Here is a 26,393-nt window from a genome sequence, read left to right on the forward strand (position 1 = left end):
ACCGCCTACCCCACTGATTCGCACAGCACCAGCTAGGAAGAGCTCGGAATCTGGATGTGTCCACCATCAGCCCCTGCCCCCCACGAGCCGCAGGCCCCCGCACTCACCCTCTTGTAGATGTCCTCCCTGCTGGCCTCATACTTCTGCTGCATGCGCTCCTCCAGGAAGTAGATGCGCAGCTTGAGGCTGAAGTTCTCCTTCTTCAGGTCATTGAGGTGCTGGGACAGAGTGCGATATCCATTAGACATGGTGGGCAACCCATGGGGAGGAGCACATGCCCAATCGCCCCCTCAGCCCAGGAACGTGGTGCAGCTGCACCGCGGCATGAAGCGAGCCTGCGGCGACGCTGCGAGGCTACGGCGACATGCCCCTGATGGCTGGCGCTCTCTCCCGCACTTGGGCCTGGGCTCGCTGCTCTGGGTGCTGGAGCGCAGCGCGCTTTCCTTTTTTACCTCGGGAGATATTTGCGGAATCCCTGACAGAGGAACATGCTGCCGTGAACTCAGACACAAGTGGTGTAACCCGACTCCAAGCTAGGACTCGGCTCTCACCCTCCCTCAGCCTCTCAGGCCCAACTGTAGGCAGTTAACAGTTTCTCAGAAAAGAGAGGGGGCTGACCCTCAGAAGCTTCCAGGAAATGGGGAATGGGAGTAATTCAAGGTGATGGTTGGGTTGCAAGGACACAGAATGGCCCACAAAATGGCGACCACGTATCAAATATCCCCCTTCTGTCAGGTGCAAATCTTAAAGAACGACTAATCAGAGGGGTTTCTAATTTCCTTGAATGATCCAGAAGCTCACCTCTCATCAGCTCCTTCCCAGTTTTATTCCCTGGACCTTTCCAGCCCTGAGGCAGTTAAAGAAATAGCCTTTATTACCATGCCCCTCCCCCCATACACACCTGAGCCACCTCCAAAGAAAGGGCCAATCTTCTAGTTCAGTGGAATCTTTGCAAAAATCTGTTTACCAGTTACACAAGCTCCAAGAGGCAGGGTCAAAGTTTCCTCCCTCTAAGGGATGAGGGCGAAAAGAGGGTGGGAGGTGATGGAGGGAGGTGTCAGGCTGGAGCCCAGAGATTTAACCCAGTCACTAGTTCTTAACTCCGGCACCTGCCAAGTGGAGCTAGGCACTCATCACCAGATCCTGCTCCTAAAGCAATTTAAGATCCTTGAATGACAGCTGCAACGTTGGCAGGAAGTATTATTTATACCACACCACACGGGACATTGAAGGCGACTGGGAGACAACGCCACAGCACAGATACCAAACACAGGTTCTTGGGTGCAGTAATACTAGCTTGAAAACAATATTAACATCCAAAGTAAAGGAAACAAAAACTTTATACTTAATTCACATATAAGGTTCCTCCCCAACCTACCTGCTCTTCATTCTTCTAATTCTTTCTTCACTCTTCATAATAATTCCAATCAATCTCCCTTTTTTGTACACAGCAGGTAGTATGTTGGGCATGAGGAATACAAAGATGAAGACAGTCCCAGGCCTCCAAGAGATAGGTGGCCGTAGAGACGTAGGTGCATATGTTTTACATTATAATCCTCCAGGCCTGTGTTATTCAAACATTTTACATTTCACACTGCAATCCAGTGCATGCACACACACACACAACTGAAGTAAAAGTTCCCCAAAGTAATGTTAACCATCACTATGTAGGATGCACTCTGATATTTCCTATTCCGTTTCTCTTTTTGGGAGTGACCCACTGAATTGATTCCATGACCCACTAACACGTTTTGTCCTAAAGTTTGAAAAATACTGCATCTGTGGGAACCCAGAAGAAAGAGTGATTCATTCTCATTAGGATGGTGAGAGAAAGAAAGCTTTGACTAGGAGTTGCACTTGCACTTTGCTTTGAAAGACAGAAAAAATTTGAGTGAATAAAGTGGCCTCAGGAGGGCATAATTAGAACTGAGCATTCTCTCAAATAGGGCTGGATTATAAGTAGGCAACACATTTCTTACCTAGACCACTGGTAACTTAAGACAATATATTCTTCATTTTAAAGAAGAAAGCACACATTTAAAATGCATTTAGCTAATTTCATTAAATCTGTGCTCTTAGAATAAATAAATTTCACCTAGGCTTAATTAGAGACAGTGAGGAAGAGAAAAGTCTGAGGTAAGACTCAAGAAGATCCTTTTCTGGTCCCAGCTTTGTTACTAAATAGACGTATGACCTTGGGAGTACACTTCTCCAGAGGCCTAACTGTCCTCATTTATAAAATGAAGTGGTTGGAAACGGTGATTTTAAGGCCCTTTCCTGGTCTAAGCTCCTAGAGGAATAACCTGATTATTATTACCTCCATTTTGCACAGGGGGAACCAGGTGCCAGATTCTAGATTAGTGTTTAATCATGCTTTTGATGTCTACTTGGATTCTTTCATCATGTAAGATAATTTAATAGAAGCTTTATGGAAAGTAAAATTGCATATGAATGCAGGTGCTCTTATCCAACCTATATGTTTCTTTCTTCACATTAAGCCTATTTTCTCTTATGCCCTGTGATCCCTTGTTCTTTTCCTATCTCTCTAGCCTCTTCTCTGTTTTTTTTTTTTTTTTTCTTTTTTTCCTGGCTCTTTAAAGCTACTACTTAAATGATAATTAGTCATTAGCCTTCTGATTTTTTTCTCTTCACACTTTCTCCCTTAGAGATTTTATCCACTTTTAGGGCTTTGACTTTTGCCTCCCAAACAGTCCCCAAACCTCCAACTGAGTTGTCTCACCCAAGATCTAGCCCTACATATCCAAATGTTGGCTAAATAGTTCAACTTGAATGTGCCATTCTCACGACAAACCTCATGGCAAAAACTTTTGCAACAGTGTCTATCATGTCTGCCAGAATTCATCCAGCTAGTTCTTCTCCTTATTAAAGCTAAGAAAACCCATTATTTTAAAAGCATTATTTTCAAAACTCAAATCTTATCCTGTCATCTCCCTTACTTAAAAATCCTTCACAGGCATCTCATCACTCTTAGTATAAAAGAAAAAAAAAAAACACACCCTCTCAAGACACCCTGCCTCTTTTTTCAAGTCACTTTCTCAAGTTTGAATTCCACCCAAACAAAGCTTTTCCTGCTACGCCAGACTGGAAAAACTTTTTCCTCTTGAGCTCCTAAGGCAAATACTAACGTTTGGCAAGTGCTCGTATGCTACCTCATGGTAATGCTTTTCTGTTGTCCTGCAGGGTTATTTACACAGTTTAGAGCTTTTAACTTTTTCATGTGTTTACCTCTCCAACTAGTCTGTAAGCTGCCCAAAGGTCAATGACTTATATGCCTCTCTATATTCCTTCAGCTCCCACAATTGCCAAGAAGACCTCTCCAGTTAATTCTTCCCACTGTGCAGTATACAATCACAGTCAGACTAGAGTGTTTTGAGGGCTGGCAAGGCATATTCTGTGTCTTTGTATTCTCACTGCAGAATATTTAGGACACACTCCCTAAATATTTGTTAAATTAATGAATAGATAATTATTGCATATATATTTCATTTTTTGCTGATTTGATCTGTTAAATATGGGCTAGCTTGCTTATGTTAGCTTGGCCAAAAAGTTCGTTCGGCTAGGATCTTATGAAAAAACCCAAACAAACTTTTTGGCCAACCCAATATTATTCTCATAACTTTCCAATGATATAGAAAACTTTGTTTTAATGGTTCCAAAGAAACTACATCTGCTAGAATGGTGACTAGAAAAATAATGTTTTGTTCACTTAAATTTCTAAGTTTATATGCCCATCTTGACTTTTCTCCTGAACTCCAATCTACACCTAACTTCCTAGTAGAAATCTCTACTTGAATATGGACAGCTCATACTCGTGATATATAAAACTGAATTCCTAATTTTTCCCAGCACATATGTTCCTTCCTCTTTGGACCCCATTTCAGTTTGTAACCACCAATATTTGCAGTTGTTTGGGCCAAAACCTTTGAATTATTCTTGACCCTTCTTTCTCATGCACATCATCTCATCTGTCTGTAAATCTGTCTATCAAGATTTCTATTTTCAACACATATAGAGAAGCTATCTACCACCACTGCCACTCGTACCTTTGCCACTCTGGCCCAAGATACTGTGATCTCTCCTCTGAGTTATTTGAATAGCCCCTTAACTGGTCTCCCCACTCCCACCCTTGCTCCCCTATAGTCGATTCTTAGCGTGGCAGTCATATCACTATGAGGGTTACAAAATGTCAGATTGCTCCTCTGCTGGAAACCCCCAATGGCTTCCCATCTAATTGAGAATGAAAGGCTAAGTCAGTCGTTTTGTTAGCCCATAAGTCCCAAGGCCCTGCATAATCTGGAGCCTCTCCCCTACCCTGTCTTCTACTTTTTTCCTACTACTCTTCCCCTACGTACTCTGCCCCGGCCACACTGTTTCTCTTCGCTGTTTCTCAAAAACACCAAGCACCCTCCCTCCTCAAGGCCTTTCAGCTTATTGATACTTCTGAATAGTATGCTTTCTTTAGTTATCTGCATTCTCTTCCTCACCCTCTTCAAGTCTTTGATCAAATGTCACTTCCTCTATGAGGTGACCACCCTATTTAAAACTGTTACTCACCCTATGCCTCACCCCAGCCCTCCATGTCTCCCTTCATTGTTTTTTTAATCCCATAGCACTATCACCTTCTAAAATATTATATTTACTTATTTATTTTGTTTCTTGTCTGTCTCTCCCTACTAGCATGTGAACTCCATGAGAAAGCCAGGATATGGGCCTGTTTTGTTCACTGCTATATCACCTGTACCCAGAATGGTGCCTGGCACATAGTAGGTGCTCAAGAAATATTTAATAAAAGAATGGATGAATAACTAACCTGCTGACTTTGACTTCATTGGATTTAATCCTAATAGAATTCAATCTGTATACAAGATTATGCAGATCTTGTAGGAGGAAGAGCATATCTAAAGGTAATTTTATAAGTAAAATTAATTCTTCTAATAGACTAATTTTAATGCACAATGCAGAATCTGAACTATGTACAAGAGTTCTGAGTAAATGGGGAATAATATATGATAAATAACAATCAAAGGGCAGTATGAACTGTACAAATAATAAAAACTATAGAAATTAGGAAAGAGAGGCTACCAGAGAAGGTTCCAGAGAGAAGTGACATTTTTGCTCTCCTTAAAGGATGAATCAAGTTTGCATAGGCTGGAGGGAGAATACAAGGCAATCTAGGCAGGTAGAACATAAGCAAAGGTGCAGAGGACCAAGTGGGCTGAAACAAAGGGCACATGCTGTCCTGTAGTGGGTGAACAGAGAGGACAGGAAGTGAAGAACCATTTTAGAAAGATCTTGAAAGTCAGGATGAGGAGCCCGAGTTTGTTCCTTTAGCAGATCCTGGTTCTCAGTTTGAACAAAGGGCGAGGAACTACCTACTACTTACTTTATTTGCTTATTACTTATGTTTTGTTTTATTTGTTTGTGTTTTGTAGCTTTATCAAACAAAACCACACACACCTGGGCTGCTCACTAGACCTCCTAAATCAGGGCCTCTCAGAGCTTTGGATAAGCTCTGCACTGCTTAGGAAACAAACACTGCAGGTTCTTGAGCAAGGGGCAGTGCTTCTATCTTTGTTCTTCCTTTTTAATGTAGTATATAGAAAATCTTTACTCTTCTCTGAAAATATTTTTTCCAAACATTAACAGTTCTCCCCTGCTCCTTCCTTAATTTCTTCTTCCCACCGCTTCTTAATGTATTAGTCCAGACTGGAAACAAGACTTTAATAAGAACTCAATCAATGCCAACAATAGTAGGAGATTACAACCCAGCTGTTGTGTGTCATGCCCCATTAACATAACCAACTGTCAAGTCAGCCTTTAAAAACAACTCAGCCTCAATTTGCTTAATCATATTCAGACCCCCCCAGATAGTTCTTACAATGGAAATGCTTGAAAACATATTAATCTCTTACCAATCCCTCTCCTAAAAATACAGTTCCACTCCACTAAAAATGATTAATCATCTTAATTCACACATTCTTTTCAAATATAATGAAACTTTTGCAACTCAACTTCACCAATTTGATATCTGTGATAATTCATGATTTTACATTTCATGAAAATAAAAATATTCGTAAATAACTTAATATGGTAAGCAGAGGAACAGGAGAATGGTATTTTAAGCAACCCTTGACATTTTACTACCCACTTACAAATTGGCAATAAATATTATCACTATTATACATATTTATCTAGGTGGGATAGCACAGAATTGTGGAAAGGGCAATAGCTTTTGAACCAAGGAGATCTGGGTTCAAATCTCAGCTCTGCTATTTTCTAATTGTGTGACTTACGGAAAAATACTTAATAGTAATTAACTGTAGGAAAGGAGTCAGGAGGTCGGATTGGGGTAGGCTATTAAGAGTGTTGCAATTGCATCTGTAATGTGAACTTTTATTTTTCAATATGAGGCAAATAGAGCAAAAATAATATGTGTTAAAATTTAGATATTGGGGGGACTTCCCTGGCCATCCAGTGGTTAAGACTTCACCTTCCAGTGCAGGGGGTGTGGGTTCAATTCCTGGTCAGAGAGCTAAGATCCCACATGCCTTGTGGCCAAAAACCCAAAAAAAACATAAAACAGAAGCAATATTGTAACAAATTCAATAAGGACTTTAAAAAAATGGTTCAAATCAAAAAATCTTAAAAAAAATTTAGATATTGGATACATGGACAAGTGTTTTATTGTTCTTTGTATGTTCTGGTCTGTGAAATAGTTTATTATTTTAAAAAAACTATTTTAAATGGAATGAAACTAGGAATTACAGGAAGGCAGCTTTCAATTAAATATAAGAATAAATTCTCTAGTAGAGCTGGATGTAATGAACTTATTGCCACACTCCATCCATACATTCATACATCAAATATTTACTTAGCACTTACATTATGAGAGATAGTAAATTTCCTGCCACAAAAAGGAATCAACTGAAACTAAAGGACCACTTGTCAGGGATATTGTTAAGAATCTTCACATCTCCACTAGGTTAGTTCTGGAGAACTTTTAAGGTCTTTAGCCATCCTGAGATTCTATGTTTGAAACATATTTTCTCATAGAAACGATATTACCAAAGGCAGCACCAATGAGAGAGCTGTCAGTTTTTGAAAGATCTCAGAGCACCCCACCAGCTCTCTTATGGTAGAGCCCTAAAAGGTAGTGGGAGTCTACCTGTTCAGACTGAGTGCTCTGGTTGCCTTGCACAGGAAGAGGAAGAGGAGATAAGTGAGCATAAAGGACATGTTATTCCAAGACAAAAGCAGCAACAACGACTAGGGACCTAAGGATGACTCTCAACAGACTTTGCTAACTGTTACATTTTCAAAACAGACCTGTAGGAAAGTCACACCAATGGCTGGAGAACGCTTCCTGTTCTTTAGCACCCAGGAACCCTACTTGTTTTGGATTAGATGGCAGGGATAGACATGAAGGGATGGGGCAAGGAGAAAGAGGAGGATGGTTTGTTTCACATATAAATATTTTATTTGTAATACATCTATGTGTCTGGGTGTCCCTATGCTTTTCTGATAAAATCTAAGTTGGAGAAATACAAAAGTTAAATTACTGGCTGTTTTGAATGACTTTGACTTGTATTACAAAATTAATTAGATATAATTACACTATCTTCACGACAACAATCACTTGTATAGGATTTGACAATATACAAAGCACTTCCATATATGTATTATTTCATTTTATCTTCATTACAACACTGTGAAGTAAGTGGATTGGATATTATTATCCCCATTTTATACTCCAGGAAAGTAAGACATCAGGAAGTTAGCCGATTTGCTTAGCTAGAAAGTGGAGGAGCACAGACTACAGCTTCCAGCAGCCTGACCCATATTTCATACTCATCAGGGCCTTACTCATGACACTAGATGACCCTTGTGAACCTAGGGTTCCCCTGTGACTAATAAGGTACTTCCAGTTCTACCTTAGGTCCCTGCATATTTTCAAAAAGTATCCTTCATTATAAATAATATTGCTTGTGACCTCAGAGGATCTGACCACCTGAACCTATATAAAACATAGTTTTCTCCATTTTCAAGGTGACTAAACCAAAGCTAGTCTTCAAAAGATTAAACATAGGGTTACTATATGACCTAGCAATTCCACTCCTAGGTATACACCCAAGAGAAGAGATACATATGTCCACACAAAACAGAAGCATCATTCGCAGAGTCAAAAAGCAGAAACATCCCAAACATCCAAAAACAGAAGATTGAATACACAAAGTTTAGCATATCCATATAATGGAATACTACTCTGTCATAAAAAGGAATGAAGTACTGACACATGCTATAACACAAATGAACCTTGAAAACATTATATAATGTGAAATAAGCCAGGCACAAAAAGTCACATATTACATGATTCTATTTATATGAAATTTTCAGACTAGACAAATCCATAGGGAAATTAGATGAGTGGTTTCCAGGGCCTGGGGGAAGAGGGAACAGGAAATGACTACTAATGGGTATGATGGGTTTTTGGGGGGTGATGAAAATGTCCTGGAACTAGATAGTGGTAATTGTTGCACAACTCATTAAATATACAAAAAACATGGAATTGTACACTTTAAAAGGGTGAATTTTATGGTATGTAAATTACATTTCAAAAAAGCTGTTATTTAAAAAAGAAGAAAGAAACTAAAGCTGTGAGAAGTAACACATCCAGTCCTTTGCCTTTTACAAAGGATTTTTCTATGATAAAGATTCAAGTTCAATTCAGTTCAATTCAGTTAAAAGCAAATGGTTTAGAACTGACCATTTCTAAATGTATATTAATCCTACTTAGATTATGGGGCCCTAACATAAAGGCTAGATAAAGTATACTTTAAGTGGCCCTCAATATTAAATACTCATGGATTACTATGTTCTATCAAAAGTTAAAGTTTTGTTACAGTCCTTAAATAAAACAGAAAGAAAACATGATCCACCCTATATTTTGACAGGAAAAACATACTCATTTGGCTGCCCTGAAGAATATGCATAACTTCTGCAGAACATTCTAATAAGGAAAATGTCAATCGAAGTCAATCAACTTGGTCTTCCACTCATCAACCCTTTCACTTCCACACAGGGTTTCTGTCCAGTGTTCCAGAAGCCAGCTGTTGATGCCTGCCTCAGAAAGCAGACTGAGAACTCTACAAACATCTGGCTTTTTTTCTTTGGGGTTGCACAATAAACAAATCTTTCTTCTGAAACTCTGTTTCTGAAATTTCAACATAATCCCTGAAGTTTCAGTCCTTTAAATGCTAAAATATTAACAATATCATTCAATTTTTTCCCCTTAAACTCAGAAGCATACTGATACCCATCCTCTACACAGCCTTTTCTTGAAATACGTGGCCTGATGACAAGACAGCTAACAACAGAGCTATTATATCAGGTCAATAAATAAACCCTGTCTTAGGCAGTATCATTGTGTAGATAAATGGCAGGGGTTCCAGTGATGTTCCTGCTGTCTTCCCCCACCATAGATACACACCCACGCTACCCACAATGATCCTGGAATAGTAGGGTGTTGTCATCATCATATTGGAGCGCTATGAACTATATAAAAACAAAACAAAACAAATAACAACTTCCCTGGTCACCAAAAATAAATGGCCCAGCCAGAAATAGCACTGTCAGAGACAGTTAAATGAATTCCATGGCAAAACGACAGTTGAGCTGCACTGATGCTGGGAGCTCCCAAGGATTCCTAGGCTCCAAACTAGATTCTCCTACGGTTTGGCCCGACCAACAAGAGCAGGACTTGGTGTTGTTTGTTCACAGCTGGTTCGACCCAGGAAGATTATTTGCTGAGCTTTTAGTATTCAGATGGAACGTGTCAATTTATGGCCTCACCTATTTTTCTAGATTTTCATTAATTCTTTCTCCACCCTTCTCTAGGAAAGAAGGTGATTTCAAAGGCACAATTAAGACTTTGTCTAGGCATAAGAGCTGAGTTCACAGTGATACCATGAATAACCATGGCAGTAACAATAAGGCTTTGACCGAGAGTAGCAGGTGGTAGGGGGAGATAAAACCAGCTTGAACCCCATTCTATACTCTAGTGCTCCAGCCATGACAAAAAGCCTCCTGTTGCTGAACTTGCTCTGCTGCCTCCAGGACTTTTCACGGGTAGCAGTGTCAGCCTGGAAAGTCATTCCTCTTCAATTTCCATTCAGCTCTGACTTCACTATCTCCAACTAGCCTGTACGGATTTGAATTAGATATTACCTACTAAAGGAAGCCCATCTGACCCTAAAGTCTGGGTAAGGGTCCCTCCTGAGTGCCTCCACAGCATTGTAATGATTACATTCTGTTGTAATTGGCTAATCTGTAAACTCCCTGAGGGCAGGAACCATGTTTGCCTATCCATTATTGTATGTGCAGTGCTTAAGACATTATGTTGTATACAGTAAGCACTTCAGAAATATTTGTTGAATGATTAGATAAATAAAAGGAATGCACATTATTAAAAATTCAGATAATACAAAAAGTTATAAAGAAGGTAAAAATCATGGCTAATCCTATCACCCAGACCTAATCACTTTAAATATTTTGGTGTATATCCTTCCAGACATTTCTAGTTTTTCTCCCTCAAAAATGAGATCTTATAAATACTATGATATCACTTATATGTGGAATCTAAAAAATACAACAAACTAGTGAATATAACATAAAAGAAGCAGACTCACAGACACAGAGAACAAACTAGTGGTTACCAGTGGGGAGGGAGGGGCAGTATAGGGGTGGGGGAGTGAAGGTACAAACTGTTGGGTGTAAGATAGGCTCAAGGATGTGCTGTATAACAAATAGCCAATATTTTTAATAATGGAAATGGAAAGTAACCTTTAAAAATCATGTAAAAATAAATTTTTTTAAAGAGATCTTATTTTATGTAATATTCAAATTGTTGTTGTCGTTCTGTTGTTTAATCTTAAATTTGTTATTATTATTACACATATCCTTCCAAGTCAGTACATTGCTCTGTGATGCTCTGTTGTATGTGTACCATGGCTGAAATAATCAATCCTTGCCTTGATGAATAATAGATTGTTTCTAATATTTTATTAGTATAAAAACACTGAAACATTCATCCTTCAACACACACCTTTTCATACTTGATCACTGTGCATGTAAAAGCTAGAACAGGCCTGGCACATAGATTGTACCCATATACTGAGTAGATGAACAAACAAATGAATAAGGGAGCAGCTGTACATAGAGAGGCATAATGAAATCGTGGCTAAGCGTTCAGGTTCTGGAATTGGTACACTTCTGAGCTCTAGCACTTTCTAGCAATCACTAGTCTTTTCCTAGCTTCAGTGTCCCTCCCTGTACAAATGAAAATAATGGTTGTACCAACCTCAAAAGACTGTTTTCAGAACTGAATAAGATAATGCAAGTCAGGTGCATTCACAGAGGTCTGCACACCGTAGTACTCAATAAATATTCATTGATAACATTATTTTTGTTATTTTAAAATTTTATCATTGGAATGGAAATTCCTCAAGTCCATAGGGAGAAAGACAGAGCTTCTCTTCCTAGAGTGAAGAGGAGAAGGCAACAAGTTCTAATGAGGACACAGAGAGGAGATAACAAAAAATAAGGATTTTTCTCATTCAAGTGCCATTTTTTCTGTGGAAGTGATTGCTCTTTTCTGTGTTGGTAACCATACCTTCCAGAACTTTCAGGGTTGTTCAATTTTTGTAATTTCATTCTTTTTGATAAAGTTACTTTGTTAATTGTGTAACCAAATGTGAACCAATATTTATAACTTTGTAAAGTTTACCGATACGTATGAATACAAATTAGAAAAAATGTTTTGTCCTAACATCTAGGTTTTTTTTTTTTTCGAGGTATGTGGGCCTCTCACTGTTGTAGCCTCTCCCGCTCCAGACGCGCAGGCTCAGCGGCCATGGCTCACGGGCACAGACGCTCTGTGGCATGTGGGATGTGGGATCTTCCCGGACCAGGGCACGAACCCGTGTCCCCCGCATCGGCAGGCGGACTCTCAACCACTGCGCCACCAGGGAAGCCCCTAACGACTGGATTTTAAAGACATACATTTGATTGGCAATTACTCTAATCTTGTGATCGCTTCCACTGGTGCCTTAGATGTTATTTAAATTAAATTTCGTGTAATTTAAATTTCTTATGTTCTAATCAGAGTGTATGCTCTCCGAGAATGGTAACTCATATACATCTCTGCATCCTCTACAGCACTCAGAATCATTGCTTTTATTCATAGTTCTTAAGAAAAATGTGATTGATCTGATGCCTATTTTTGGCAGTGTTGCTTAGGAATGAAAATGTTGCCGAAGCTCTGTGGAATCCTTCTGAAAAGTCATGTTTAACAAGAAAGAAAAAATCCTGTGCTTATGATTGCAGAAAGTTTCAGATTTATCCCCCCTTCCCTTCTCATCTAATAACTTTTTGAAAGTCTCAAGACACTAGTGAAACCAAAACCAGTATGCTTGGGGCACTGTGGTTTGAGGAACATAAATGCCATTTTCAAAAAAAGAAAAAGAAAGAAAATGTACTTCACCAGTAGCTTTCATTTGCCAAGGCTGTAATTAAAGAGAAACTCAAGAAGCACTTGAAATGGCTGGACCTAAAGGCAGAAGTCACATGACCCAGACTCACCTAAACTAGAACAGGAAACCCAGGCCGTGATAACTCAGATCTCCATAAAGGTAGAAAAGTCCCTTTTAGGACTCACTTCCCACCCCCCACCCCCCCAGGCTTCAAGACCCAAGTGGAAAAATTTGCCAGGGTGGGTGGGGCCTCAACAGGCTGACTCACTGTGGTTGGATTCAGACTGCCCAGAAAAGCTAGCTTCAGACTATAATTAAGCAAACACTGCAGCTGGTCTTGTTGGCATTTTCATGTTAAAGACAGCATTATTAGAAAATGTGTAAACAGGGGAGGGCAGTGGAGGCCTCCTCTAGACCTTAAAGCCACAGACCCCTGCCCTTTCCATGGCTTTTCTATATATAGTATTTGCCATTTTGATTCTCTGCATAGAACCAAATTGCACACATTGCACTAATGTAACCTCTCCTCTGAATGGTCCTCTCATTTCCCCAAGAACCTTGACTCTTGGAATTATCTTGGCTCTGCCACTTTATACCTGTAATAGCTTTCATCAAGTTCTTTGAGTCTTGGTCTCTTCACTCATATAATGGATGTAATATAATATCTAATATCTATCTCATAAGTTAGGAAAATGAACTGAAAAAGAGCTGAAATAAAATGTGTTAAATGTCTAAAAAGTGCCTAGTGTTTAATAAACACTCAATACATATTATTATTAGCTATTATTATGACCTTCTTAATAAATCCTGTCCAATATTTCAAAAGGTCTCTGCTTCTTTCTCTTACTTTACATTTTATGATCCCAGTTTAGGTAGACAGTTATCTCCCTTAAACCTCACCATTAAAAATAAATGTGCTGGGCTTCCCTGCTGGCGCAGTGGTTGGGAGTCTGCCTGCCGATGCAGGGGACACGGGTTCGTGCCCTGGTGCGGGAAGATCCCACATGCCGCGGAGCGGCTAGGCCCGTGAGCCATGGCCGCTGAGCTTGCGCGTCCGGAGGCTGTGCTCCGCACGGGAGAGGCTGCAGCGGTGAGAGGCCCGCGTACCACAAAAAAAATAAAAAATAAAAAAATAAATGTACTTTTCCCACCTGCCTCTGTAGTACAATGGATAGCACATTGGACTTCTAAAAATAAATGTATTTTTCCTGACTTCTCAGTTTCCTATCCTAACCAATTAATTAATATACCAATACCCTCTTTAGAATCATTTTACTTACTGTGAATATACTCAGTGAATACTGAAGTAGAGGCCAGGGGGAATACAAATCCAATATAACACCTAATCTTCAACACTTTTCAACAAATTTAGTTTAATTGATGAACATCTACTGAGCACTTACTATGTACCAGAATTATGCTAGGTTCTAGAGACTAGAAAAAGGTGAAAAGAGGCTTTCCGCCTCTGAATTGCCTAGAGTCTGGGTATATATTTTGAGACTGGAGAATGAGGGGAGGCATCCTAAAAAGAAAAAACAAATAAACAAAAAACTGGACCTGAACTGAAACTTAAAGGATGAGTAGGCTTTAACCAGGTAAAGAAGAGGAGAGAAAAATTATTCTAGGCAGCGGGAACAGCCAGAACAAAGGCTTGGAAGTATGAAACAACTTTGAATTGCAAGCAGTTCAGAATTAATGGAATAGAAGGCATGTGATGGAGAATACTGGGAGATAAAAGTGGATTTACAGTTTACCTAGGGAAGATAGAACTGCACTCTGTGCCCATCGAAATAGGAGGAGCTCATGATTCCAGGCCTATATGAGTCAGCACTCTTATTACCACCAACATAGAAAGTACTATTTTAGGTCACAAAAATGATGAGTATTCTCAGCACATTATGAGATGCTTGGTAAGTTCCTTTGTTACTCTTTGTGCCTTTATTTCCTGATTTGTAAACTGGTGTAATAATCATGCTTTCTTCACAGGGTTTCCATTAGCATTAAATGAGATGATACTGCACATACTTAGCACACTACTTGACACACAAAGTGATCAACACATGCTAGCTAGTGCTATCTATGTGCTGCTCTAGTCTCGCTCACCCCAGAGATGCTGGAGGTGGGGTGGGTGCTGTGATCAGTGAGAAAACATATAGGAAAGAATTTTTCTCAACATATGACTATGGCCATTTGACATATGACTATGTAAAACGACCCAACAACCTGTCAGGATTTGTAATCATGGTACCTAAACTCCATGATCCTGAAAAAGTCACAATCTCTATGAGCTCTGGTTCCCTCACTTGAAAATAGGAACAGTGATGCTTGTTTCATGCAGGTTTATAAAGACAAAATAAGGCAATTTATGAGAAGCACTTAACCCACTTCTCAAGCCTATAGTTCTGGAAAGAATAGAGATAATTCCATCAATGTATCTTCGGGGGGGCGGGGGGAAGCACCTTTAAAACAAAGCTGACAAGGTTTAAAAATTAGTTAAATCATTCACTCATTCAAAAAGTACAAATGAAGCATACATACTAAGCAAAACTCTTTTATCATGGGAAACAATACCTATTAATTTACTTCTACCAGTGTAAAGTTGAGTAGGCTTATCTGTGCCACTATTTCTGACCCCTTCCCCCTGCCTATCCTTCTCTAACCCCACTCATACTGTTGGTCAGGGATACAGAATGCAAGAAAAGAAAAGAAAGACAACTATATCTTCAAAGCTCTGTTCCCTTTGCCCCTTCCTCCTGCACCAATATAGTGAAGAAAGATGCTGTCACTTTCACTTGTTAATTGACCAATGATGTATTATCCATAATGTGCCAGTATTTACATTTTTAGTCTATTATCTCTTACTCTGGAATCAAAGGATCTTTTCCCTAGAATTTCCTCCATCAACAAATATTTCAGAAATAATCATATTAACTGATCAATTAATTTTTACTGATTAAGTATATTTAATATTACTTCTTTCTTTGTTCTTTTTTTTTTTTGGAAGTCTTTGGGTGTTTTTTTACATCTTTATTGGAGTATAATTGCTTTACAATGGTGTGTTAGTTTCTGCTTTATAACAAAGTGAATCAGTTTTACATATACATATGTTCTCATATGTCCTCGCTCTTGCGTCTCCCTCCCTCCCACCCTCCCTATCCCACCCATCCAGGTGGTCACAAAGCACCGAACTGATCTCCTTGTGCTACGCGGCTGCTGCTTCCCACTAGCTATCTATTTTACGTTTGGTAGTCTATATATGTCCATGCCACTCTCTCACTTTGTCACAGCTTACCCTTCCCCCTCCCAATATCCTCAAGTCCATTCTCTAGTAGGTCTGTGTCATTATTCCCGTCTTACCCCTAGGTTCTTCATGACATTTATTTTTTCTCAGATTCCATATATATGTGTTAGCATATGGTATTTGTCTTTCTCTTTCTGACTTACTTCACTCTGTATGACAGACTCTAGGTCCATCCACCTCACTACAAATAACTCAGTTTCGTTTCTTTTTATGGCTGAGTAATATTCCATTGTATATATGTGCCACATCTTCTTTATCTATTCATCCGATGATGGACACTTAGGTTGTTTCCATCTCCTGGCTATTGTAATTAGAGCTGCAATGAATGTTTTGGTACATGACTCTTTTTGAATTACAGTTTTCTCAGGGTATATGCCCAGTAGTGGGATTGCTGGGTCATATGGTAGTTCTATTTGTGGTTTTTTAAGGAACCTCCATACTGTTCTCCATAGTGGCTGTACCACATTCCCACCAGCAGTGCAAGAGTGTTTCCTTTTCTCCACACCCTCTCCAGCATTTATTGTTTCCAGATTTTTTGATGATGGCTATTCTGATAGGTGTGAGATGATATCTCATTGTAGTTTTGATTTGCATTTCTCTAATGATTAGTGATGTTGAGCATCCTTTCATGTGTTTGTTGGCAATCTGTATATCTTCTTTGGAGAAATGTCTATTTAGGTCTTCTGCCCATTTTTGGATTGGTTTGTTTGTTTTTTTGATTTTGAGCTGTATGAGCTGCTTGTAAATTTTGGAGATTAATCCTTTGTCAGTTGCTTCATTTGCAAATATATTCTCCCATTCTGAGGATTGTCTTTTGGTCTTATTTATGGTTTCCTTTGCTGTGCATAAGCTTTGAAGTTTCATTAGGTCCCATTTGTTTATTTTTGTTTTTATTTCCATTACTCTAGGAGGTGGGTCAAAAAGGATCTTGCTGTGATTTATGTCATAGAGTGTTCTGCCTATGTTTTCCTCTAAGAGTTTGATAGTTTCTGGCCTTACATTTAGGTCTTTAATCCATTTTGAGCTTATTTTTGTGTATGGTGTTAGGGAGTGATCTAATCTCATACTTTTATATGTACCTCTCCATTTTCCCCAGCACCACTTATTGAAGAGGCTGTCCTTTCTCCACTGTATATTCCTGCCTCCTTTATCAAAGATAAGGTGACCATATGTGCATGGGTTTATCTCTGGGCTTTCTATCCTGTTCCATTGATCTGGTTTTCTGTTTTTGTGCCAGTACCATATTGTCTTGATTACTGTAGCTTTGTAGTATAGTCTGAAGTCAGGGAGCCTGATTCCTCCAGCTCTGTTATTCATTCTCAAGATTGCTTTGTCTATTCGGGGTCTTTTTTGTTTCCATACAAGTTGTGAAATTTTTTGTTCTAGTTCTGTGAAAAATGCCAGTGGTAGTTTTATAGGGATTGCATTGAATCTGTAGATTGCTTTGGGTAGTAGAGTCATTTTCACAATTTTGATTCTTCCAATCCAAGAACATGGTATATCTCTCCATCTATTTGTATCATCTTTAATTTCTTTCATCAGTGTCTTACAATTTTCTGCATACAGGTCTTTTGTCTCTTAGGTAGGTTTATTCCTAGATATTTTATCCTTTATGTTGCAATGGTAAATGGGAGTGTTTTCTTGATTTCACTTTCAGATTTTTCATCATTAGTGTATAGGAATGCCAGAGATTTCTGTGCATTAATTTTGTATCCTGCTACTTTACCAAATTCATTGATTAGCTCTAGTAGTTTTCTGGTAGCATCTTTAGGATTCTCTATGTATAGTATCATGTCATCTGCAAACAGTGACAGCTTTACTTCTTCTTTTCTGATTTGGATTCCTTTCATTTCCTTTTGTTCTCTAATTGCTGTGGCTAAAACTTCCAAAACTATGTTGAATAAGAGTGGTGAGAGTGGGCAACCTTGTCTTTTTCCTGATCTTAGTGGAAATGCTTTCAGTTTTTCACCACTGAGGACGATGTTGGCTGTGGGTTTGTCATATATGGCCTTTATTATGTTGAGGAAAGTTCCCTCTATGCCTACTTTCTGCAGGGTTTTTATCATAAATGGGTGTTGAATTTTGTCAAAAGCTTTCTCTGCATCTATTGAGATGATCATATGGTTTTTCTCCTTCAATTTGTTAATATGGTGTATCACGTTGATTGATTTGCGTATATTGAAGAATCCTTGCATTCCTGGAATAAACCCCACTTGATCATGATGTATCATCCTTTTAATGTGCTGTTGGATTCTGTTTGCTAGTATTTTGTTGAGGATTTTTGCATCTATGTTCATCAGTGATATTGGCCTGTAGTTTTCTTTCTTTGTGACATCCTTGTCTGTTTTTGGTATCAGGGTGATGGTGGCCTCGTAGAATGAGTTTGGGAGTGCTCCTCCCTCTGCTATATTTTGGAAGAGTTTGAGAAGGATAGGTGTTAGCTCTTCTCTAAATGTTTGATAGAATTCGCCTGTGAAGCCATCTGGTCCTGGACTTTTGTTTGTTGGAAGATTTTTAATCACAGTTTCAATTTCAGTGCTTGTGATTGGTCTGTTCATATTTTCTATTTCTTCCTGATTCAGTCTTGGCAGGTTGTGCATTTCTAAGAATTTGTCCATTTCTTCCAGGTTGGCCATTTTATTGGCATAGAGTTGCTTGTAGTAATCTCTCATGATCTTTTGTATTTCTGCAGTGTCAGTTGTTACTTCTCCTTTTTCATTTCTAATTCTATTGATTTGAGTCTTCTCCCATTTTTTCTTGATGAGTCTGGCTAATGGGTTATCAATTTTGTTTATCTTCTCAAAGAACCAGCTTTTAGTTTTATTGATCTTTGCTATCGTTTCCTTCATTTCTTTTTCATTTATTTCTGATCTGATCTTTATGATTTCTTTCCTTCTGCTAACTTTGGGGTGTTTTTGTTCTTCTTTCTCTAATTGCTTTAGGTGCAAGGTTAGGTTGTTTATTCGAGATGTTTCCTGTTTCTTAAGGTAGGATTGTATTGCTATAAACTTCCTCTTTCCTTGTTCTAAGTCTCCCTCCATACCTCCCTTGACTAAGTCTGTTCAGGCTGCTTTAAGAAAATACCACAGACAGGGTAGCTTATAAACAACTGAAGTTTATTTCTCACAGTTCTGGAGGGTGGAAGTCAAAGATCATGGTGCCAGCCTGGTCATGTGAGCGTTCTCTTCTGGGTCACAGAATTCTTGTATCCTCCATGGTGGAAGGGGCTAGGAATCTCTCTGGAGCCTCTTTCATAAGGCACTAATCTCATCCATGAGGGCTCCACCCTCATGACTTAAGCACCTTCCAAAGGCCCCACCTCCCAATGCCATCACCTTTAGGGGTTAGTATCTCAACACATGAATTTTGAGCGAACACAAACATTCAGACCATAGCATCCCTCTATCCCAGTCTCTTATCAGATCTATACATGAACATACTTCTCTTCCTTTCACCCAAATTTCCCCTTTGTCCAGAATATTATAATCTCCTTTTCTAACTGGTAAAATCTAACTGAACTTTGAAGACGTCACTAAATGTGCAGCCCCATGAGAGGTGTCCTCTTGTAGGAGGCCCTTCTCTGTCCTTTAATAAAATTAAATATTCTCTCTCAAGATCTCAGCATACACTGTCCTTATCTTTACCATAAGGACACCTTATATTGTAAGTAATGCAGTGTCTGTACTTCCCAATAGACTATTACTAAGGATAGGAATAGCATCTTATTTGAAGTGATCAAGTATTTGTTGCAGGGATAAGTGAAGTAAGGATGGTGCCATGGTCTGAATGTGTCCCCCTTGCCTCCATTCACATGCTGAAATCCTAAACCTCAAAGATGATGGTACTGTATTAGGAGATGGGCCTTTGGGTTTCATGTCTTATAAAAGAAGCTTCAGAAAGATCCCTAGCCCCTTCTGCCATGTAAGAACATAGTGAAAAGGCATCAGCTATGAACCAGTAAGAGGGCCTTCACCAGAAGGTAACCATGCTGGTGCCCTGATCTTGGACTTCCAGCCTCCAGGACTGTCAGAAATAAATTTCTGTTGTTTATAAGCTACCCAGTCTGAGTTATAGTAGCCTGAATTGACTAAGACAGATGGACTCCTGGCTGCCCAGGCCAGGCCTGTATCTCTTTGACATCTGCTTCATGCCCTGGAGGAGCTAACCTTTCTCTGGCACAAGCCTTTAATATGTCCCTTTCCCCTTTCCGAGTACAGATCTCATCCTTTATCCCAAGGCTACTGAATGCATGATTTAAACTTTAGAGAAAATATCATGTTATTTAGTGTTTTACCAGTTTTTAGGGTGGGACATTGGAATGTGTCACTCTCCCTCCTACATTTTTTTTTCTAACTAATGTTTCCTCTAATTTTCAAATCCTTTCATGGAGATTCTTCATACAGCAGGTGCTATCATTCAAAGTCTACAGAATGAATGGATGGATGAATGGATGTAAGAATGAACAGACCTGTGAGCAGGTCACAGCTTGGTTTACTGACAATGACCATTCTGACAAATGCATGTGCTGTAGCCTCATTGTTATTTATATATTGCTTGACACATAGGGGAGAGACATGTAAAATATCTCTTATTGGCCTTTTCTCTGCATCTTACCTTGGTTTCTGTCAGTGGTTCCCAGCATTGAGGGGTAAGGACTAACCAGCGATATTAGACCTTATTGCTCAGAGAAAAAGACTTAGGACTCCACAGTTGAAAGTCAGCTGACCTCTGCTCATCACCCAGCTCAGCCCATTATTTTCCCTCTCCCACAGCACCTGGGCATTCATCTGATCGGTAGAGGTGACACCCTTCATTTCTATGATCCAAATCACCTCTCCACCAAAAGGAACATGCAGGCAGACTGCCTTTCAGAGAGCACCCTCACAGCTTTGGGGAGTGCCACAGCTCTGCTCACCCTTTCTGCACTGCAGCAGATGCAAAAGGCGGAAAAGAGGAAGGGGGTGGGTGGTACTGCCCCCACTCCTACCACAAGCACCACAGCTGTTCAGAGGGTTAGTCTTCAAAACCACTTAATATTCCTGCAAACTCTGTCTTTTTTAAAAAAAAAAAACAAAAACGGTGGCCATGACAACTCTGAGCACAAAAACCAAGAGTAGGCTGTTTAGATTCTCAGGCACACATTATATGGAACACATTCTTTGCCCACAGGAATGTCTGGTAGGATGTACATTAGGTCCTAGTGAAACATTTCTATTTACAAATTGAAAGAAGACAGGGTAAACGCATGTCAACACTACTTTATTAACCTTTTTTTGAAAATGGAATTTTTATTTTATATAACAAAAGCTATCAATTCAAGAATGAAAGAAACCCACACATCTCAGGGCATTTTTACACAGTATATATGTGTGTCCTGATTCCTGGGCAACCCCCAGGGGGCACCAAAGAGCTGTTTCCTTTTTTAGCACACAGGGATGTAAGAAATCCTGGGTGTTCTTTCCAGCCCGCAGATAGGTTCCAGTAGATAGGTTCTATTGTGCAGACCTCCTTGGATCAAACCAGGGCACAGGGAGCTGGGGGCCTGTATTACATTGTCAGTAATTTGGCTTTTGGCCAAATCTAAGGATAAACCTATCAAGATACAGAGCACTTCAAGAGTTAAATCAGGAGTTTCAAGCAACAATGCCAGATTCTTGTTGAGAAGCAAATGGCTGTGGCTGAGCCACCTCATGCTGCAGACGGTATCCAGATATCCAGAGTGGTCCAAGCCAGCAGCAGAGCATATAATGCCAACCGACTGACTAGGTGTCCTGGGCTCACTATGGCCCACCTACAGATTCTCGGGGTGCCATTTAAACTTCCTAAATTTATCTGAGAAGTAAACCAGGGGTAAAAATGTTAAGACAGAAATAGTGGTACAGGCAATTGCCCATTAACCACAGTGCTCAGCATATAGCTAACAGTGCCTAAGCTTATTGGGATAAATGCTATTGAAAGAGACAACATTTTGATAAGAATACCCATAATTCAAGCTAAATTATGGGTCATACTTTTATAAGACACCACTATCCCCTGATACTCCTTCTAACTGGGATAACAATTATCCACCAATGTGACTTACCCTCTCAAAGTCTCGAAGAGCCTGGGTCTGCACCTGAAGGGGTCTTTCAAATGCTCTCAAGGAATGCCCAAAGGGGACCTTCTCACCACTTCTCCAGGTCTGTGACTGCGCTGGAGGGCCTCGATCTTTGGTGTCACTAAGAAAAGCTGCCAGTGAAACAGAACGATAGAAAATTTTATAAAAATAGTGGCATTATGATCATCCCAACCTGCATGTTCCAGCAGAATTTGGTTTCTGCAAAATATGAACCAATTTTAGGCCACAGAGAAGCAGTTCACATACAATAGCCTGTGGTAGATCATATTAGTAGTGGTCCCCAGCACAGCACACTAGGTTATGTCCACACACCTTTGTCATGTGATGTTCCTTCTCCTGCCATCAAAAAGTGGGGTCTATTTCTCTACCCCTTGAATCTGGGTTGACTTAGTGACTTGTTTTGACCTAGAGAATGTGATGAAAATGCTGCTGTTGGATGCGTTCAGGAGACTAGGCCTTGAGAGGCCTTGCATTTCTGTTCTTGCCTTCCTAAAACCCCAAGACCACCTTGTTGTGAGGAAGCCCAGACTACCTTTCAGGGGGAGGAAAGGCCAAGTACAGGGGGAATGAAGATGCTAGTCACCACTGCCAGACACTTGAGAAAGGCTGTCTCGGACCCTCATTCCCAGTCAAGCTGTCAGATGGTAGAAACAATAAACGTTGGAGAGGGTGTGGAGAAAAGGGAACCCTCTTGCACTGTTGGTGGGAATGTAAATTGATAGAGCCACTGTGGAGAACAGTATGGAGGTTCCTTAAAAAACTAAAAATAGAACTACCATATGACCCAGCAAACCCACTACTGGGCATATACCCTGAGAAAACCATAATTCAAAAAGAGTCATGTACCAAAATGTTCACTGCAGCTCTATTTACAATAGCCGGGAAATAGAAGCAACCTAAATGTCCATTGACAGATGAATGGATAAAGAAGATGTGGCACATATATACAATGGAATATTACCCAGCCATAAAAAGGAACAAAACTGAGTTATTTGTAATGAGGTGGATGGACCTAGAGTCTGTCATACAGATCGAAGTAAGTCAGAAAGAGAAAAACAAATACCCTAAAAAAAAACGGTACTGATGAAGTTAGGGGCAGGGCAGGAATAAAGACGCAGACGTAGAGAATGGACTTGAGGACACGGTGGGTGGGAAGGGGAAGCTGGGACGAAGTGAGAGAGTAGCACTGACATATATACACTACCAAATGTAAAATGGATGGCTAGTGGGAAGCTGCTACATAGCACAGGGAGATCAGCCCGATGCTTTGTGACGACCTAGAGGGGTGGGATAGGGAGGGTGGAGGGAGACGCAAGAGGGAGGAGATATGGGGATATATGTATACGTATAGCTGATTCACTTTGTTATAAAGCAGAAGTTAACACGCCATTGTAAAGCAATTATACTCCAATAAAGACGTTAAAAAAAAAAGCTGTCAGATTATTTGAGTGATCCCAAGTGAGACCAACAGAAGAAATGCCCAGTTTGCTAACATCCAGGATTGTGAGAAATAATAAACCATTGTTGTTTTAAGCCTTGAGTGGGCAAACGTTTTCTTAAAGGGCCAGAGAGTAAATATTTTAGGCTCATGGGCATCAACTCTGTCACAGCTACTCAACTCTGACCTGATAGCTCAAAGAAGATGCAGAAAATATGTTAGTGAATGAGCATGACTGTGCTTTTATAAAACTTTGTTTACAAATACTGGCAACTGGGCCTATGGGCTGCAGTTTGCTGACCCCTGTTTTAAGCCACTAAGTTTTATTTATTTATTTATTTTTAACATCTTTATTGGGGTATAATTGCTTAACATTGTTGTGTTACTTGGTGCTGTGTAACAAACTGAATCAGCTGTACGTATTTAAGTCGCTAAGTTTTAGAGTGGTGTGTCACATGACCAAAGATAACTGAAATAGCTTTATTTGAAATAAAAAATCAAGCTACTAGCTAAGAAGTATTTCTACATAACCTCTCTACAGAGGATCTTTTAGGTTATTGTATAGGAATAATTTCATTTATAGTTACTGCAACCAGTGAAATAGACTGATGTGCTTAGTGCACTCATTTAACTAATGAGTAAAATAAAGGTTCAGCAAGTTTGCTTGCCCAAGATTACACTGCAAAAAGTGGCAGAACCAATCCCACGTTCCTTCCGTTCAACCTTCCTAGCAGTATGCTAATACTGTGTTATTTTAGTAGGGAAGGGGATTGTAACAGGCCTGAGAGTCAGGGAAAAACAGGCAAAGGGGAAGAGACACAGTCTTTCCATTAACCAAAGGAAGCACTGCCCTGGGAGAAGCTAGTGAAGGCTAAGCTGCTACTCACCCTAGGCCTGCCTTGGAGAAGTAACACTGTGAAAGAATAAGAAATCAGGGCTTCCTTCAAGCATGGTATGCAAATGACCTCCGATTGAGGTGGGCTTGGGGTTGTAGACTCAGGCAGAAGACATAGAAAAATACATCTTTCTTGGCTGACAGTAAGAAACAATGCACCTTTATTACTGAACAATTTTTTTTTTTAAATCAGAAAGAATGACAGGCATAGCAACACACTGAGATCCATAGACAGTGTCAGTGCAAGTGAGAGTGAAATGGGCTCTAGGTGACTCTGTACCCCACTGAGGAAAAGTTAACTAGACATAGACACATGGGCAAAGGCGATCTGAAAGGGCCAAGAAGAAAAATACCATAATATGCTCTTTTTCTGTCCTTTCCTTTTCTTTTTTCCCCCTTTTTCTTTTCTCTTTCCTTCCTTCCTCCCTTGTATATTGTTATCTTCTTTGTCGAAAATTAATGGACCATATATGCATGGGCACCAAAAGCAAAGGCAACAAAAGCAAAAATAAACAAGTGGGACTACATCAAACTAATAAGCTTCTGTTCAGCAAAGGAAACCATCAATAGAATGAAAGGGCAACCTATGGGATGGGAGAATATATGCCTCCCTCCCTCCTTCCCTCTTTCTCTTTCTTTCTACAAACTTTCCAGAAGGAATGCAAGAAGAAGTCCCCGGATGCTTCAATCAACTTCTCAGAATTTTTTTTAAATGCTCATTGCCAGGGTTCAATCCCTGGTCAAGGAAGTAAGATCCCACAAGCCACAGGGCACAGCCAAAAAAAAAAAAAAAGAAGAGCATTCCCTGTTTAAAAAGAAAAAGAAAGAAAGAAAGAAATAGAAGAAAGACAAAAGGGTCAAGAAGATGATGACAAAGAGAAATATGAAGAAGATGAAGATTAAAAAAAATAATGATGATAAACAGTGTGGTTCCAGGGGCAGGTTTTTTCTTGTCTAGAAGTATTTACTCATTACATAACCAATTTTAAAGAAAAAAAAAGGCGGGGAGGGGAATGTAAGGCCATATGACTTACATGATTTGTCTTTAAACTGGACACTGTACAGTGTCTTTTCATGTTTGTAAAAATAACATACTATCAAGTGTGTCTTTAGATAGCCCTATCCTTAATGGTATTTTCAATAGCCACTAACCTTGCCTGATAGAGTACAGGGGTTTAAATTAGCACAGAAATTTAAAGCAGGTTTTATTGGTACACAGCACAAATTACTTACAGATAGAGTTGGGATTTTTCCCATTTTCAATTGTCTTTGATTCAGCTTGTTCAAAATAATTGTTGTTCTGTTAATTGTATACCACACTGTGATTGCAAATTAATAATAATAATAGTAGTAATAGGAATGGTTTTGTTGCTAACTTGATATTTCTAAGTAAATGCAAATGTTTTAATTAAAATAAGTTAGAAAAAAATGATTTTTTCCACATTTAGGTGAAATTAAATAGGCAATTAAATGGAAGAAAATTTGATAAAACAACCGTACATTACAGTTAGATTCATAGGATATGGTAGAAAGGTAAGAGCCTTTGAAGATTGGATATGGACACAACAAAAATGTTAAAGAAAAAAAAATTGGATATGAATCCTGACCACTTGCTAATTGTGGGAATTTAGGCAAATCTCTTAATTTTGCTGAGCATCACTGCCTCTGTAAAGATGGGTATAATAATGCTTACCTCACAGAGCTTTCATATGGATTAAATGGAATAATCAGTGAAAGTGGCCAACCTAATATCTTTTTTATAATAGGCATTTTCTTCATTCCCCTTCTATTTTGCCCTAGTCCTTCAATTTTTACCTCAAAATGGAGACTCTTAATGCTCAAAATGAGTATGGTAGGCCCGTAGAATTTATAGATTTCACATACACAATTACAAAGGCTAATTTTAAGTGACTCCAAAGTCCTTAACACATTCAAATCAAAAACTTTTTTCTACATTGTGCATGTGAACAATCTGTGCTTCAAGGCTGGTGTGAAAAGGCAATTCACTTAGCAAAGTAAGTAAAACACCAAGTGACTAAAAGGTTTTGTGAAAAATAGCTCCCAAAAGAGAGTTATTTTCACTTTGGTTTTGT

The 26,393-nt window shown here is 39.4% G+C and overlaps 1 protein-coding gene across 1 annotated transcript in view; it reads right to left on the reverse strand.

Moving 5' to 3' along the window:
- The window catches only part of LOC114898341 (myomegalin-like), a 109,175-nt gene that overhangs the window by 29,827 nt on the left and 52,955 nt on the right, over positions 1 to 26,393 (reverse strand). The window contains exons 3-4 of the mRNA XM_029227670.1: positions 21,932 to 22,077; positions 108 to 218 (exon numbers count right to left, since the gene is read on the reverse strand). Of these exons, the coding sequence (XP_029083503.1) occupies positions 108 to 218; positions 21,932 to 22,077 (257 nt within the window). The remainder of the gene's footprint in view (positions 1 to 107; positions 219 to 21,931; positions 22,078 to 26,393) is intronic.

Source organism: Monodon monoceros, unplaced genomic scaffold (assembly GCF_005190385.1).
Source record: "Monodon monoceros isolate NGI ecotype Baffin Bay Population unplaced genomic scaffold, NGI_Narwhal_1 Super_Scaffold_18, whole genome shotgun sequence".
In the NCBI taxonomy this organism is placed as follows: domain Eukaryota; kingdom Metazoa; phylum Chordata; class Mammalia; order Artiodactyla; family Monodontidae; genus Monodon; species Monodon monoceros.